Genomic DNA, 13,197 nt, shown 5'->3' on the forward strand with positions numbered 1-13,197 from the left:
CATGCTTTCCGAATCTGATCACTCGAGAGGGCCCAGAGAATATCTCTCCAAATAGGAGGGGCAAATTCCATCTTGGTCAACCATGTCTCGCGGCATGTCTCACGACTCACCTGAAAGCTACCTTTATAACTACCCAGTTACGGAGTAGCGTTTGATAGACCCTAAGTGAGTCGATCCTCATCCCGAGAACATGCGAGGACCTCAGGTCTAGGACATGGCATAGACATTGCACTTGAGACTAACAGATGACTATATCTCGCTGCGTCTCAAAGTGGGTCTGTCCGGCTCGGTGATCTCCATCCCCGAGCCCATACTATCGGTTTAGCATCTCCATGCACATGACTTGTGAAACATAGTCATCAACCGAGTCGTATACTAGTCAAGGATATGTGTCCGCATAACCTTATCAACTAGGGACCATTAAAACAATCATCATACAATACATAGTTCCACAAACAAGTCACATACTTATTGATACATATCATTGATGATGTTCAAGGACAATACAAAGGACTCATGAATACATATGGAAATATCATCATCACATGATTGCCTCTAGGGCATATCTCCAACAGTCTCCCACTTGCACTAGAGTCAATCATTTAGGCATCGTATGCCCATGGAGCTCATGTGCGCCTCATGCTTCGGACGTGGGAGAGGCTTCGTCAATGGATCAGCAACATTTGCATCCGTGTGTACCTTGCATATGTTTACATCACCTCTTTCGACAATGTCGCGAATAAGGTTAAAACGCCTGAGTATGTGTTGGGTTTTATGATGGTTCCGTGGTTCCTTGACTTGCGCAATGGCACCACTATTATCACAATAGAGGTCCAATGGATTAGACGCGCCCTCAACCACACCAAGATCAGAAATAAAATTCTTCACCCAAACACCTTCTTTTGCAGCTTCAGAAGCCGCAATGTACTCGGCCTCTGTTGTAGAATCAGCTACCGTATCTTGCTTGGAGCTCCTCCAGCTCACTGCTCCTCCGTTCAGAATGAACACAAACCCAGATTGCGATCGACTATCATCCCTATCTGTTTGGAAACTAGCATCGGTGTAACTATTTACAACGAGCTCATCCTCACCTCCATAAACCAGGAACATATCCTTAGTCCTTCTCAAGTACTTAAGGATATTCTTAACCGCTGTCCAGTGACTCTCCCCTGGATCAGCCTGGTATCTGCCCACCACGCTAAGAGCAAAACTAACATCGGGACGAGTACATACCATAGCATACATGATGGACCCAACAGCCGAAGCATACGGAATCCCATCCATGCGTCTTCGCTCATCAGGAGTCGTAGGACTCTGAGTCTTGCTAAGACTAATGCCATGTGACATGGGCAAGAAACCTTTCTTGGCATCTTGCATGTTGAACCGCTTCAACACCTTGTCAATATACGCACTCTGGCTTAATCCAATAAGCCTTCTCGATCTATCTCTATAGATCTTGATTCCCAAAATGTAAGCTGCTTCTCCCAAGTCCTTCATAGAAAAACTATTTTTCAATGAGTCCTTGACAGATTCAAGCATTTGAACATCATTTCCAATCAATAATATGTCATCCACATATAAGATCAGAAATGCAACTGAGCTCCCACTGACCTTCTTGAATACACAATGATCACAGTCATTCTTGATGAAGCCAAACTCTTTGACAGCTTCATTAAAACGAATGTTCCAATTCCGAGATGCTTGCCTTAATCCATAAATGGATCTCTGAAGCTTGCATACCATGCTAGACTTCTTTGGATCGACAAAACCCTCGGGTTGTGTCATATACACATCCTCGGTTAAATTTCCATTAAGGAAAGCCGTTTTGACATCCATCTGCCATATTTCATAGTCGAAATATGCCGCTATAGCAAGAATGATCCGAATTGATTTAGGCATCGCTACCGGTGAGTAAGTCTCATCGTAGTCAACTCCTTGAACTTGTCGATAACCTTTAGCAACAAGTCGAGCCTTATGGACTGTGACATTTCCGTCCATATCAGTTTTCTTCTTAAAGATCCACTTGCACTCAATGGCTCGAACGCCATCTGGCAGATCAACCAAGTTCCAAACTTGATTGTCATCCATGGACTTTAATTCGGATCTCATGGCCTCAAGCCATAACTCGGAATCAGGGCTCTCCATCGCTTCCGCATACGTAGTCGGCTCGTTGTTCTCCAAGAACAACACATTGCAGTCATGCAAATTGCGTAACCTTTCCGACCTCCGTGGAACCGGTGTCGACTCCACTACGGGTTCCCTGACTAACTCCGGTGTGACAGTATCACCTACCGGAACGTCCCCGTGTGGTTCTCGAATTTCTTCTAGTCGGACCGTCCTCCCACTAGCCTTCCGATTGAGAAACTCTTTCTCAAGGAAAACTCCATGTCGAGCGACAAACACTTTGCCCTCTTCACGGTTGTAGAAGTAATATCCCAAGGTTTCCCTTGGATATCCCACGAATATGCACTTGTCCGATTTGGGTGTGAGCTTATCCGACTGGAGTCGCTTGACATATGCTTCACATCCCCAAATTTTCAGAAAAGACAAACTGTGACTCTTCGCAGTCCATATCTCATATGGTGTCTTATCTACGGACTTAGATGGTACCCTGTTTAGTGTGAAAGCTGCAGTTTCTAGAGCGTATCCCCAAAATGACAAGGGTAAATCCGACTGACTCATCATCGATCGGACCATGTCCAACAGGGTCCGATTCCTCCGTTCTGACACACCATTTCTCTGTGGCGTACCCGGAGGAGTCAGTTGTGGAACTATTCCACGATTCTTCAGATGATCATCAAACTCCTGGCTCATATACTCACCGCCACGATCAGATCGTAGAAGTTTGATTTTCTTGCCGAGTTGATTTTCCACTTCGTTCTGAAACTCCTTGAACTTTTCAAAAGTTTCTGACTTGTGCCTCATCAAGTAGACATATCCATATCTACTCAAGTCGTCGGTGAAAGTCACGAAGTATTGGAAACCACCTCTGGCTGCCGTGCTCATTGGTCCACATACATCACTATGTATAAGTTCCAACAACTCGGACGCCCTCTCGCAACTCTTTGCAAAAGGAGTCTTAGTCATCTTACCGAGTAGGCAAGACTCGCATGTCTCGAATGATTCAAACTCAAACGAAGTTAGAATTCCATCATCATGGAGCTTCTTCATGCGCTTTTGACTAATGTGTCCTAGTCGACAATGCCAGATGTAAGTCGGATTTATCTCATTAGGCTTATGCCTCTTGACATTTATGTTATAGACTGATTCACCTTCAAGATCTAGGATAAATAACCCATTTACAACGGGTGCAAAGCCATGAAACATATTATTCAAGTAAATAGAACAACCATTGTCCTTAATACTGAATTCATAACCTTGTCTCATCAAACATGAGGCAGAAATAATGTTTCGACTCAAAGCAGGAACATAATAACAATTATCAAGTTCCATTACAAATCCTGAAGGTAAATTAAGTTGCATAGTGCCGACGGCCAATGCAGCAACTCTTGCTTTATTCCCGACGCGAATGTCAACTTCTCCTCTTGCGACATTCCTAGTTCTGCTTAGCCCCTGCATCGAGTTGCATATGTGAACAACCGATCCGGTATCATATACCCAAGAGCTACTAGAAACATCAGCAAGATAAATGTCTATAACATATACAACAAGTGTACCTGAAGAAGAAGTCATACTTCCAGTCTTCTTGCCCTTCTCGGCAAGCCACTTGCTACAGTTCCTTTTCCAGTGTCCGGGTTCCTTGCAATGAAAGCAAATACTCCCCGAAGCCGTCCCTGACTTAGGCGCAGCGGCTGTAGTTGGAGTTGCCTCCTTCTCTTTGCCCTTTGCCTTAGCCTTTTTCTTGGACCAGCTCTTCTTGAACTTAGCCGAGTTCTGCACCATCAACACTTGACGATGTGTACCTTTCTTGATATCCTGCTCTGCCACTTTGAGCATCCCATGCAATTCAGTGAGCTTCTTTTCCATCCCATGCATATGGTAGTTCGAGATGAACGGCCCATAGCTGTCCGGAAGAGAACCCAGAATTGTATCTGTGGACAACTCATCCCCAAGTGGGAAGCCCAGCCTATCCAGAGCTTGCATGTACCCGATCATCTTGATCACATGCGGGCTCAGTGGATCACCCTCTTTCAGCTTACAATCCATCAAGGATCGCCAGACGTTGAACCTTTCGGTCCTAGCCTGCATTTGAAACATGCTCTTAAGGTTCTCGATCATATCGAAAGCCTCAATATTTTCGAACTGCTGCTGCAGATCGGGCTCCATAGAAGCCAGCATGAGACAGCTGATCTCGTTTGATTCATCAACGAGTTTCTGGTAGGCATTTCTGGCTGTGGCATTAGCATTATCGGCAGGTTCCTCTGGAAGCGGATTCTCTAGAACTTGTTCCTTTTTCTCATGCCTAAGAACAATTCTCAGGTTTCTATACCAGGTGGTAAAGTTTGTTCCATTCAATTTATCTTTTTCCAGGATTGATTTCAACGCAAAAGGGGTAACTTGAGCAGGTGGTGCCATTGATCTACAACAGAAATATGCAAAACACTAAGACATGTATTCATGAAGAGTAATTCATATTAAACATTTTAATAAGATCATTACTCCCACTAAAATCAACATCCCTCGGTTGATACTTAGTGATTCAAGATCCAAGATCAACATGTCAACTAGTGAGCTTTTGCATCACCGCTAGAGGACAAGATCACTCGGTAAGCAACTCTTGCTAATCGTATCTCCATACGACTCTTGTTGTTGGGGACATCTCATGCCTCGCCAACTCCTATGCCTCGTAGCCCAAAACTGTTTTGATAGCCACGACAAGTCAACCAATGCTCCGCGTGTAAGTGTCCGACACAAACCCATCACTTCAAGGAGATCTAGTGGCACCCTAATTTCATAGGCCCGCCACTAAATATACTTGACATGTGAAGGTGCAGCAATTGGGGAGGCATTTGTACTTGACATTCTTTGAGGGATCACCCTACTTAAAACATCTACCATGCAAAAGGAAGGGTGCATAAAAGGGATAAACTTTCACAGGCAGTTTATGTATGTGTGATATGGTATAGCCCCTTTTCACAGCGCGTGGTGATCTCCATCTCCACGTGCGCAGTCTGCCCATGCATGGTTGTCCTCGTGGTGATCTCCATCTCCACGCCATGGTGTCAACCGCCAAGTGTTACATAAGATACTATGCTATTAAAAACTAATAGCTACTGAAAGTAAATTACATTACATGGCTTCTCATGTTGACACGCAGGTCATTAATACAATAATGGGACAACCATATGGCTCCTACCGGTTGCCGCACTCATGACACGCAGGTCATGAAACAATAATATACAAGCAACATACATGGGCTATACCAAATCACAGTCATTCCCTACAAAAACGAGTCAGACGTTCTACCGCCGAAGATAAAACCTCCTGAAACTCTATTTTCCAAGAGGATTTTGGCCTAGCCAGAAGCGCCGAAATCCTGTTATTTTGCCGCTAATCCAACTTTTCGTTAGCTTCAGTTTGACAGGTCGTGGAGCAAAATCGGAGTTCGTATGCAAAAGTTACAGCCGTTTTACCGAGACCGCTCCAACAGATTTCAGCACCGCGGAAATCACATTTCCAAGGTGTTGATCTATGTTCCGATTCGATCAATCTCATTGATCTTCGCGTGTTGCATCCGGATTTACGTTCCACTGTCTACCCCGATCGTGGACAACCGACCGGTAGGGGTAAGTCGTGTCACGACCTCTGCATCACGATCACGGAAACAAGATCACGAAACCAACCTTCAACACTGACATGCGCGACCGATCTCATCGACCCGCACCTGAACCGATCTACATATCTCATATGCATATCATCGAATCTATTACCACACAGCGGAGGCTCTGATACCACTGTTGGAACACGCGGTACGCTACGCTAGCGCCAAATAAAATTTTCTACCGCGCACCCAAGATCATGCTGCTGGAAATAGATCACGGGATCGGGTTTACCACTAGACGCGCAGTCACCACAGCGGAAGTAGAGTTGGTGATGCGTGTAGCCGATCTCCCGGGCCGTCTCCTCCTCGCGTTGCCGATCTCCCGCGAACAGCGAAGACCCGTGAACGGTGATCTCCCGCGAACGGCACCTCGCGGTTCCCTCGAACGGTTCGTCCAAGCACCGCAGATGCGATGCCTCCAAGGTATCCACACGTACGGGGAGCAGCGTCGAGCGGCGGACTGCTAGGTCCGGTCGCGCGGCATGGGCATGGGGAGTGGCGGTGGCTAACCAGGGTTCAATCCGATCAACCCTAAGTGGTGTGCCCACTCCCCTTTATATAGACCTCCGAGGTGGGCTCAACACTTGAGCCCACTAGGAGTCCACATCCATTTTCCACTCAGATCCAATCCGAATGGGCTGCAGCCCCTTAAGTGTGCGACCCTATAGGTTCACGTACACATGGACACGACCAGAGTCGATAGTTGGTAGCGGCTCCTAGCAGAACGTGCCAACTCCCATGTGGGCGTAAAGTCGTTTGACGAACCTCAACAATGTGGCATATGCAACATTCCTTTTGCCTCACGATATTTGTTGTCGAGCTCAAGGCGAGTACTTGTCACCCTTGTGTTAGCTCGACCTCTCTTCTCGAAACCATGATACAGATTCCCGAACTGGGTTAACACTTAACCCAAGTCGCATGGCCATGCTTTCCGAATCTGATCACTCGAGAGGGCCCAGAGAATATCTCTCCAAATAGGAGGGGCAAATTCCATCTTGGTCAACCATGTCTCGCGGCATGTCTCACGACTCACCTGAAAGCTACCTTTATAACTACCCAGTTACGGAGTAGCGTTTGATAGACCCTAAGTGAGTCGATCCTCATCCCGAGAACATGCGAGGACCTCAGGTCTAGGACATGGCATAGACATTGCACTTGAGACTAACAGATGACTTTATCTCGCTGCGTCTCAAAGTGGGTCTGTCCGGCTCGGTGATCTCCATCCCCGAGCCCATACTATCGGTTTAGCATCTCCATGCACATGACTTGTGAAACATAGTCATCAACCGAGTCGTATACTAGTCAAGGATATGTGTCCGCATAACCTTATCAACTAGGGACCATTAAAACAATCATCATACAATACATAGTTCCACAAACAAGTCACATACTTATTGATACATATCATTGATGATGTTCAAGGACAATACAAAGGACTCATGAATACATATGGAAATATCGTCATCACATGATTGCCTCTAGGGCATATCTCCAACACGTTGATGCCTTTTTCCTGGACCAAATTGCGTTCTGAGTTCATGATCTAGGGTCTTCTGTGTAAAATGTAAGGACTCATCTATAATTTGACTTTTTTGTTGGGTCCTTGTGTAAGTTGTACTCTATTCGAAAGGACCCTTCTCGTGTTAAAAAAAGGCAAACTTGCTCCGATGCAGAGTTGTCCAAATGTGCCGACGCGACCTGTGCTAATTGTGCCTGGCAAGGCACGACCCATTGGGCACGATTAGTAAACGGGTCGTGTTGTGCCAGCCTGTGTGCTGCGCCTAGCAGCCCAGGCATCACGCCTCAGCTAATCGAGCAGGCCCGTCGCACGCCAGGAATGGTTGGGTCGAGTACTTTCCGTGTTGGTTATTTTTCCCATTGGACTGTTTAATGGAAGCGCCTAATAAGGAGTTCTCCTTCGGGAGTCTTCGCAAGGGTCACTTGGGGTTGGCTGGGAGCGCGCCACTTGGCATGCTCTCAGCCACCACCACGTGTCGCGCTCTGGACGCTGCCTCCAAATTTTATTTTATTTTTATTTTTCTGTATGCGTTTTCAGCTTTTAGATGATTTTTTCTTAGTTTTTTGGCTTTTGGGTTTTCCCTCGGTTTTTCTTGGGATTTGGAACCAAAAAAAATTATGTATGCGAAAAATGCGTTTTTTTCTCTTCTCGTGAGGCACGAATTTGTATCCGCTAGAGGCACGACCGTGCCTCTTGGAAAAGGAAAAAAACATGTTTTTTTTCCGCAACAGGCATGAATTTACTTCTCGTGGATTTCACTGTTTAATTACTTCTTAACAAGTGATTTTGCTGTTTTATAGTCCATAATAAATAGAGATTAATTTTGGATTTTTTAAAAGCTAGCCGTGTCTAGCCGGGCTGGCCCGTGTACCGCGACCTCAGGACCAAGAACGTCCCGTGCCGGTCCGCCAAGCACGACCTGTTGGGCCAGCTTTGCTCCGATGGGAAGCTAGAGTCCGTGTGCCATTAATTTTTTTATGAAGGGACCCCTCCCTTATTTTGAGTAAACAAATCTACGAGAAAAGGGAAAACTTTTAGGTTACGACAAGTGTCCTGAGAAGATGGGAGTGACCTTTGAAATGAGTACCGGTCTTTTATAGCCCATTTTTTTTTTGAGAAATTATAGCCCATAAATAGGAATTAATTCTGGATCTTTTAGAAAAACTATAATCATGCCGTGCCGGGCTGGCCCGTGTACCGCCACCTCAGGCCCAAGCACGTCCCGTGCCGGTCCGCCAAGCACGATCTGCTGGGCCAGCTTTGCTCCGATGGGAAGCTAGAGTCCGTGTGCCCCCCACCCCCCCTCTCCTTTGCCTAAAAAAAAAATACCCATCCTCTCCTCTCTTTTTTTTTTTTTGATGAAGGGACCCCTCCCTTATTTTTAGCGTCCGGGTTAAGTGTTTCCTTTTGTCTGGACGGAGTAGGAGGGAAGAGTCACGTTGTACTCATACCCGGCGTGTTCTCCCCAGATCCCGATCTGCGCTATCGATTGTTCTCGCCGTCGCCGCCCCCGCCGCCGTCGCCTCCCATGTCGAGGCCGCCGCCCCCTTTCACGCCGCAAAACCCTACCCCGGCCCCCAACCCTGGGGGTCCGGCCTCCACTCTCCCGGCTTCCTTCTCCAACCTCCAGATCTCGCGCGCTCCACCGCCATCTGCTTCCGCCGGGCCGCCGCCAGGTGATGGCCCCGTGCCGTCGTCGATCCGAGGTCCGCAGGCACCCCCTCCTGGCGCCCGCCCGTTCCCTGGCAGTCCGCCGCCGCCGTTGCAGCCGGGCTCGCTCTTCGCCCGGCCTGCGGCGCCGGTCCAGCAGTCCCCTCCCTTTGGCGGTCCACCCGCGGCGTCGCTCCAGCAGTCCCCTCCCTTTGGCGGCCCACCCGCTGCGCAGCCGTTGCAGCCGCAGCAGAGATCTCCCTTCAACGGCCCGCCGTCCGTGCTGCCGCCGCAGGTGCAGCGAGCACCGTTCGGAGGTCCGCCTGGGGCATCCCAGGCTCGTCCGTTCGGTGGCCCGCCTGCTGCGGTGTCGCAGCCTGGCCCTTTCGGTGGCTCTTCTGTAGCAACAGCTCAATCAGCTCCGTATTCAGGAGCTCCGCCACCACCGTTTGGCGGGCCGCCTGGGGCAGTGCCTCTCCCGGCGTACTCCGGAGGGCCGATCCCCCCGTTTGGGGCTGCACCGGCGCCCTTGCAGCAGGGTCCTTATGGCGGGCCTCCCCAGTTTGGGGGGCAGAGACCAGGATTGCAGCCTCCGCCATTTGGGGCTCAGACTGCTCCTGCATCTCAGCCACCACCGTTCATGGGGGTTCCTGGGGCTAATGCACCAGCATTTGGGCCTCCAGGGTGGCAAGGGCAGGCACGGCCAGGAGCCGTGAGAATGCCTGGTGGCATGCCGCCTAATGCACTAGGCCACGGGATGCCGTCCACGCCCACCATGCCATACTCTCCCCATGCTGGAGCCCAGGTCTCTACGCCATCCAATATTGACCCTAATCAGATTCCGCGTCCTATCGCCGAGACATCAGTCATCATTTTTGAGACCCGGCAAGGTGGCCAAGCAGCTGTTCCACCGGTATGTGTATATGTAACTAGAAATATCTGTGTCTGCTCTGACAATACTGATTCCAGATGTTTCTCAATAACTATACTTGTTAATTTCGTCAAACAGCATTGCTGTTGATTGTAGGCTGCATCAAGTGAATTTAGATGTTTCTCAATAACTTTACTGGCTAATTTCATCTAACAGCATTGCTGCTGATTGTAGGCTGCATCAACTGAATTTAGAGTTTCTCAATAACTTTACTGGCTAATTTCATCTAACAGCATTGCTGCTGATTGTAGGCTGCATCAAGTGAATTTATTGTGAAGGACACCGGCAACTGCAGTCCCCGTTTGATGCGGTGCACCTTGAATCAGGTTCGATTTGTTTCAATATTTTGGTCTCTCCTTTGGTCACCATAATTTTCCTTTCTAAACTGCTTCTTTTCCCTGTGCTGTTAGATACCATGTACAGGTGATCTCCTGACAACATCAGCAATGCCATTGGCTTTAATGGTGCAACCTTTTGCTCTTCCTCATCCTTCCGAGGAGGCTATCCAGCTCGTGGATTTTGGAGAGATGGGCCCTGTCAGGTGTTCTCGCTGCAAAGCATACATAAATCCTTTCATGAGATTCGTTGATCAAGGGAAAATTTTCATCTGCAACTTATGTGGATTTAGCAATGATACTCCAAGGGAGTACTTGTGCAACTTAGGGCCTGATGGTAGGCGACGTGATGCTGATGATAGGCCTGAGTTATGCAGAGGAACAGTTGAGTTCATTGCCACCAAGGAATTTCTGGTCCGGGAACCAATGCCAGCTGTGTATTTCTTCCTTGTTGATGTCTCCATGAATGCCGTACAGACTGGTGTAACTGCTGCGTCTTGCAGTGCAATATCCCAGGTTCTTTCTGATCTTCCTGAAGGTCCCCGAACGATGGTTGGAATTGCGACATTTGATTCAACTATTCACTTCTATAGTCTGAAAAATGCTCGACAACAGCCTTTGATGTTTATTGTTCCCGACATCCAAGATGTGTATACTCCACTTCAGATGGACTTAATTCTCCCAGTTTCCGAGTGCCGTGATAGTTTGGAGCAACTTCTGGAGAGCATCCCCAGCATGTTTGAGAACAATAGGGTTGCTGATTCAGCATTTGGGGCAGCTATGAAGGCAGGTTTCTTAGCTATGAAGCCCACTGGTGGAAAGTTGCTTGTGTTTCAGTCAGTGCTACCATCAGTTGGGACTGGCTCATTATCTGCAAGGGAAACTGAAGCTAGATCTAATATTTCCACTGGAGATAAGGAAGCACATAAGCTCCTGCAGCCTGTTGATAAGACACTCAAGACAATGGCACTAGAATTTGCTGAGTATCAAGTTTGTGTGGATGTGTTCCTTGCCACACAGTCATACACAGATATTGCTTCGATATCAGTTGTTCCCAGTACCACCGGTGGCAGGGTTTACTACTACTTCCCATTTTCTGCTGTTTCTGATCCAGCCAAACTCTTCAATGATCTCAGATGGAATATCACTAAACCCCAGGGATTTGAGGCTGTCATGCGTGTCAGGTGCAGTCAGGGGCTTCAAGTTCAAGACTATTCTGGCAACTTCTGCAAGCGTGTTCCTACTGATATTGATTTGCCTGCTATTGACTCCGACAAAACCATAATGGTTACCTTCAAGCATGATGATAAGTTTCAGGAGAACACAGAATGTGGTTTTCAGTGCGCACTTCTTTACACCACGGTATATGGGCAAAGAAGGATAAGGGTCATAAATATTTCACTTCCATGCACAAGCACGCTCAACAATCTTTTCCGATATGCTGATCAGGAAGCACAGTTTACTTATGTTGTTAAGCAAGCTGCAAATGGCATTCCATCAAGTTCTCTGTCCCAAGTTAGGGACCAGGTAATAAGTACCTGCATCAATATTCTCCAGTCCTACCGAAAACATTGTGCATCTGTAAGTTCTTCTGGACAGTTAATTCTTCCGGAGGCTTTAAAACTTCTGCCTTTGTATACTCTGGCCTTGATTAAAAGCATAGGACTGAGGAATGATGGGAGAGTAGACGACCGGTCCTATTGGGTCTCTATTGTCTCCTCAGTTTCTGTGTTATTAGCCATTCCATTGGTGTTCCCTAGGATGATTGCTCTCCATGATCTCACATCAAGGGATGATGAGGATTCCCTTATTCCAAATCCCCTTACTCTCAATAGTGAGAATATACAGGATGATGGGATTTATTTGTTGGAAAATGGCGAGGATGGTTTTATTTATGTCGGAAATGCGGTGAACCCTGCCACCCTGGAGCAAATATTTGGTTTCTCATCTTTGGCTGGTGCACCAAATCTGTTGGCATTGGAGCAATTTGATAATGCATTGTCCAGGAAAGTGAATGAAGTTGTGAACGAAATAAGGCGACAGAGATGCTCTTACTTGAGACTGAGACTCTGCCGAAAGGGCGACCCATCTGGGGATTTCTTCCGTTCGCTGCTGGTCGAGGACAAAACACCTGGTGGCCTTTCCTATGTGGAGTTCCTCGTGCATGTTCACAGGCAAATCCAGAGCAAGATGACCTGAGGTGGCCCCGCTTCATTGGTGTGATATTTTGGTTGGTAGAGATCAAGAAGAAATCGATTCCCGCATGTGGGTATACAAAGATTATATGGACCGTTTTTCTTTCTGAAAAAAGAGTTGTACTCGTACTTAATTACCCTGTTTGTACTGAGATTTTCCTATAAAGGCTCCTTCGTGGTATGGCTTGCAGTGCTGTTTTTTATTATCCCTATGCACGCATGCAGTTGTTACATAAAGCGTATATATTTGGCATGGTTCCCTTGGTCTACTCAGCGACTAATGGACCAGACCGCCTCTTTCTGAGTCTTCTACAGGCCTACAGCTCATCAATCCTGTATCCATGGTCGAACATGGGAGTGGCTGGAATATCATTTTGGCAGATCTTACAATAGTGAATACATAAATAAAATTTACGCTGTCAGAACTTCATTTTTTCTGTTCAGAAGACATAAGTTGACTATATCGTCCACAGCTTAGTCCTTTGTGACTATCGAGCGGATCACCTTGCCTTGGGTTGTGTGTTGGCCAGGGAGGTTTGCCACTCCGTTCTCTGTCGTTGCGGCCTGGGTCAGCTGGTCCCCGCCACTGATTCAACCCTCGTGGAGTGGTGGCTGGAAAGCCGTGCACTGATTCTAAAGCACAGCGGAAAGGTTCCCATTCCCTTCTCTCCTCACCGTTTGGATGCTTTGGAACCAGCGAAACAGCTGCGTTTCGCTGCGTCTTCCCGCGCTCAGCGGTTGTTGCCCGTGAGCATCAAAAGCAAGATCTTCGGTGTGTAGGGATT

The 13,197-nt window shown here is 47.5% G+C and overlaps 1 protein-coding gene across 1 annotated transcript; it reads left to right on the forward strand.

Moving 5' to 3' along the window:
- The first annotated feature begins 8,703 nt into the window (after positions 1-8,703).
- On the forward strand, positions 8,704-12,593 carry LOC123096354 (protein transport protein Sec24-like CEF). Its single transcript, XM_044518061.1, has 3 exons — positions 8,704-9,864; positions 10,134-10,208; positions 10,293-12,593. Exons 1-3 carry the CDS (start codon positions 8,830-8,832, stop codon positions 12,414-12,416), a joined length of 3,234 nt encoding a protein of 1,077 aa, XP_044373996.1. The 5' UTR covers positions 8,704-8,829; the 3' UTR covers positions 12,417-12,593.
- The last annotated feature ends 604 nt before the right edge of the window (positions 12,594-13,197 follow it).

Source organism: Triticum aestivum, chromosome 4D (assembly GCF_018294505.1).
Source record: "Triticum aestivum cultivar Chinese Spring chromosome 4D, IWGSC CS RefSeq v2.1, whole genome shotgun sequence".
Classification (NCBI taxonomy): Eukaryota; Viridiplantae; Streptophyta; class Magnoliopsida; order Poales; family Poaceae; genus Triticum; species Triticum aestivum.

Coding starts and splice junctions, on each gene's coding strand:
- LOC123096354 (XM_044518061.1), top strand. CDS start 8,830: ATGTCGAGGCCGCCGCCCCCTTTCACGCCGCAAAACCCTACCCCGGCC. Junction 9,865..10,133: donor GCCAAGCAGCTGTTCCACCG/GTATGTGTATAT, acceptor TGCTGATTGTAG/GCTGCATCAAGTGAATTTAT. Junction 10,209..10,292: donor TGCGGTGCACCTTGAATCAG/GTTCGATTTGTT, acceptor CTGTGCTGTTAG/ATACCATGTACAGGTGATCT.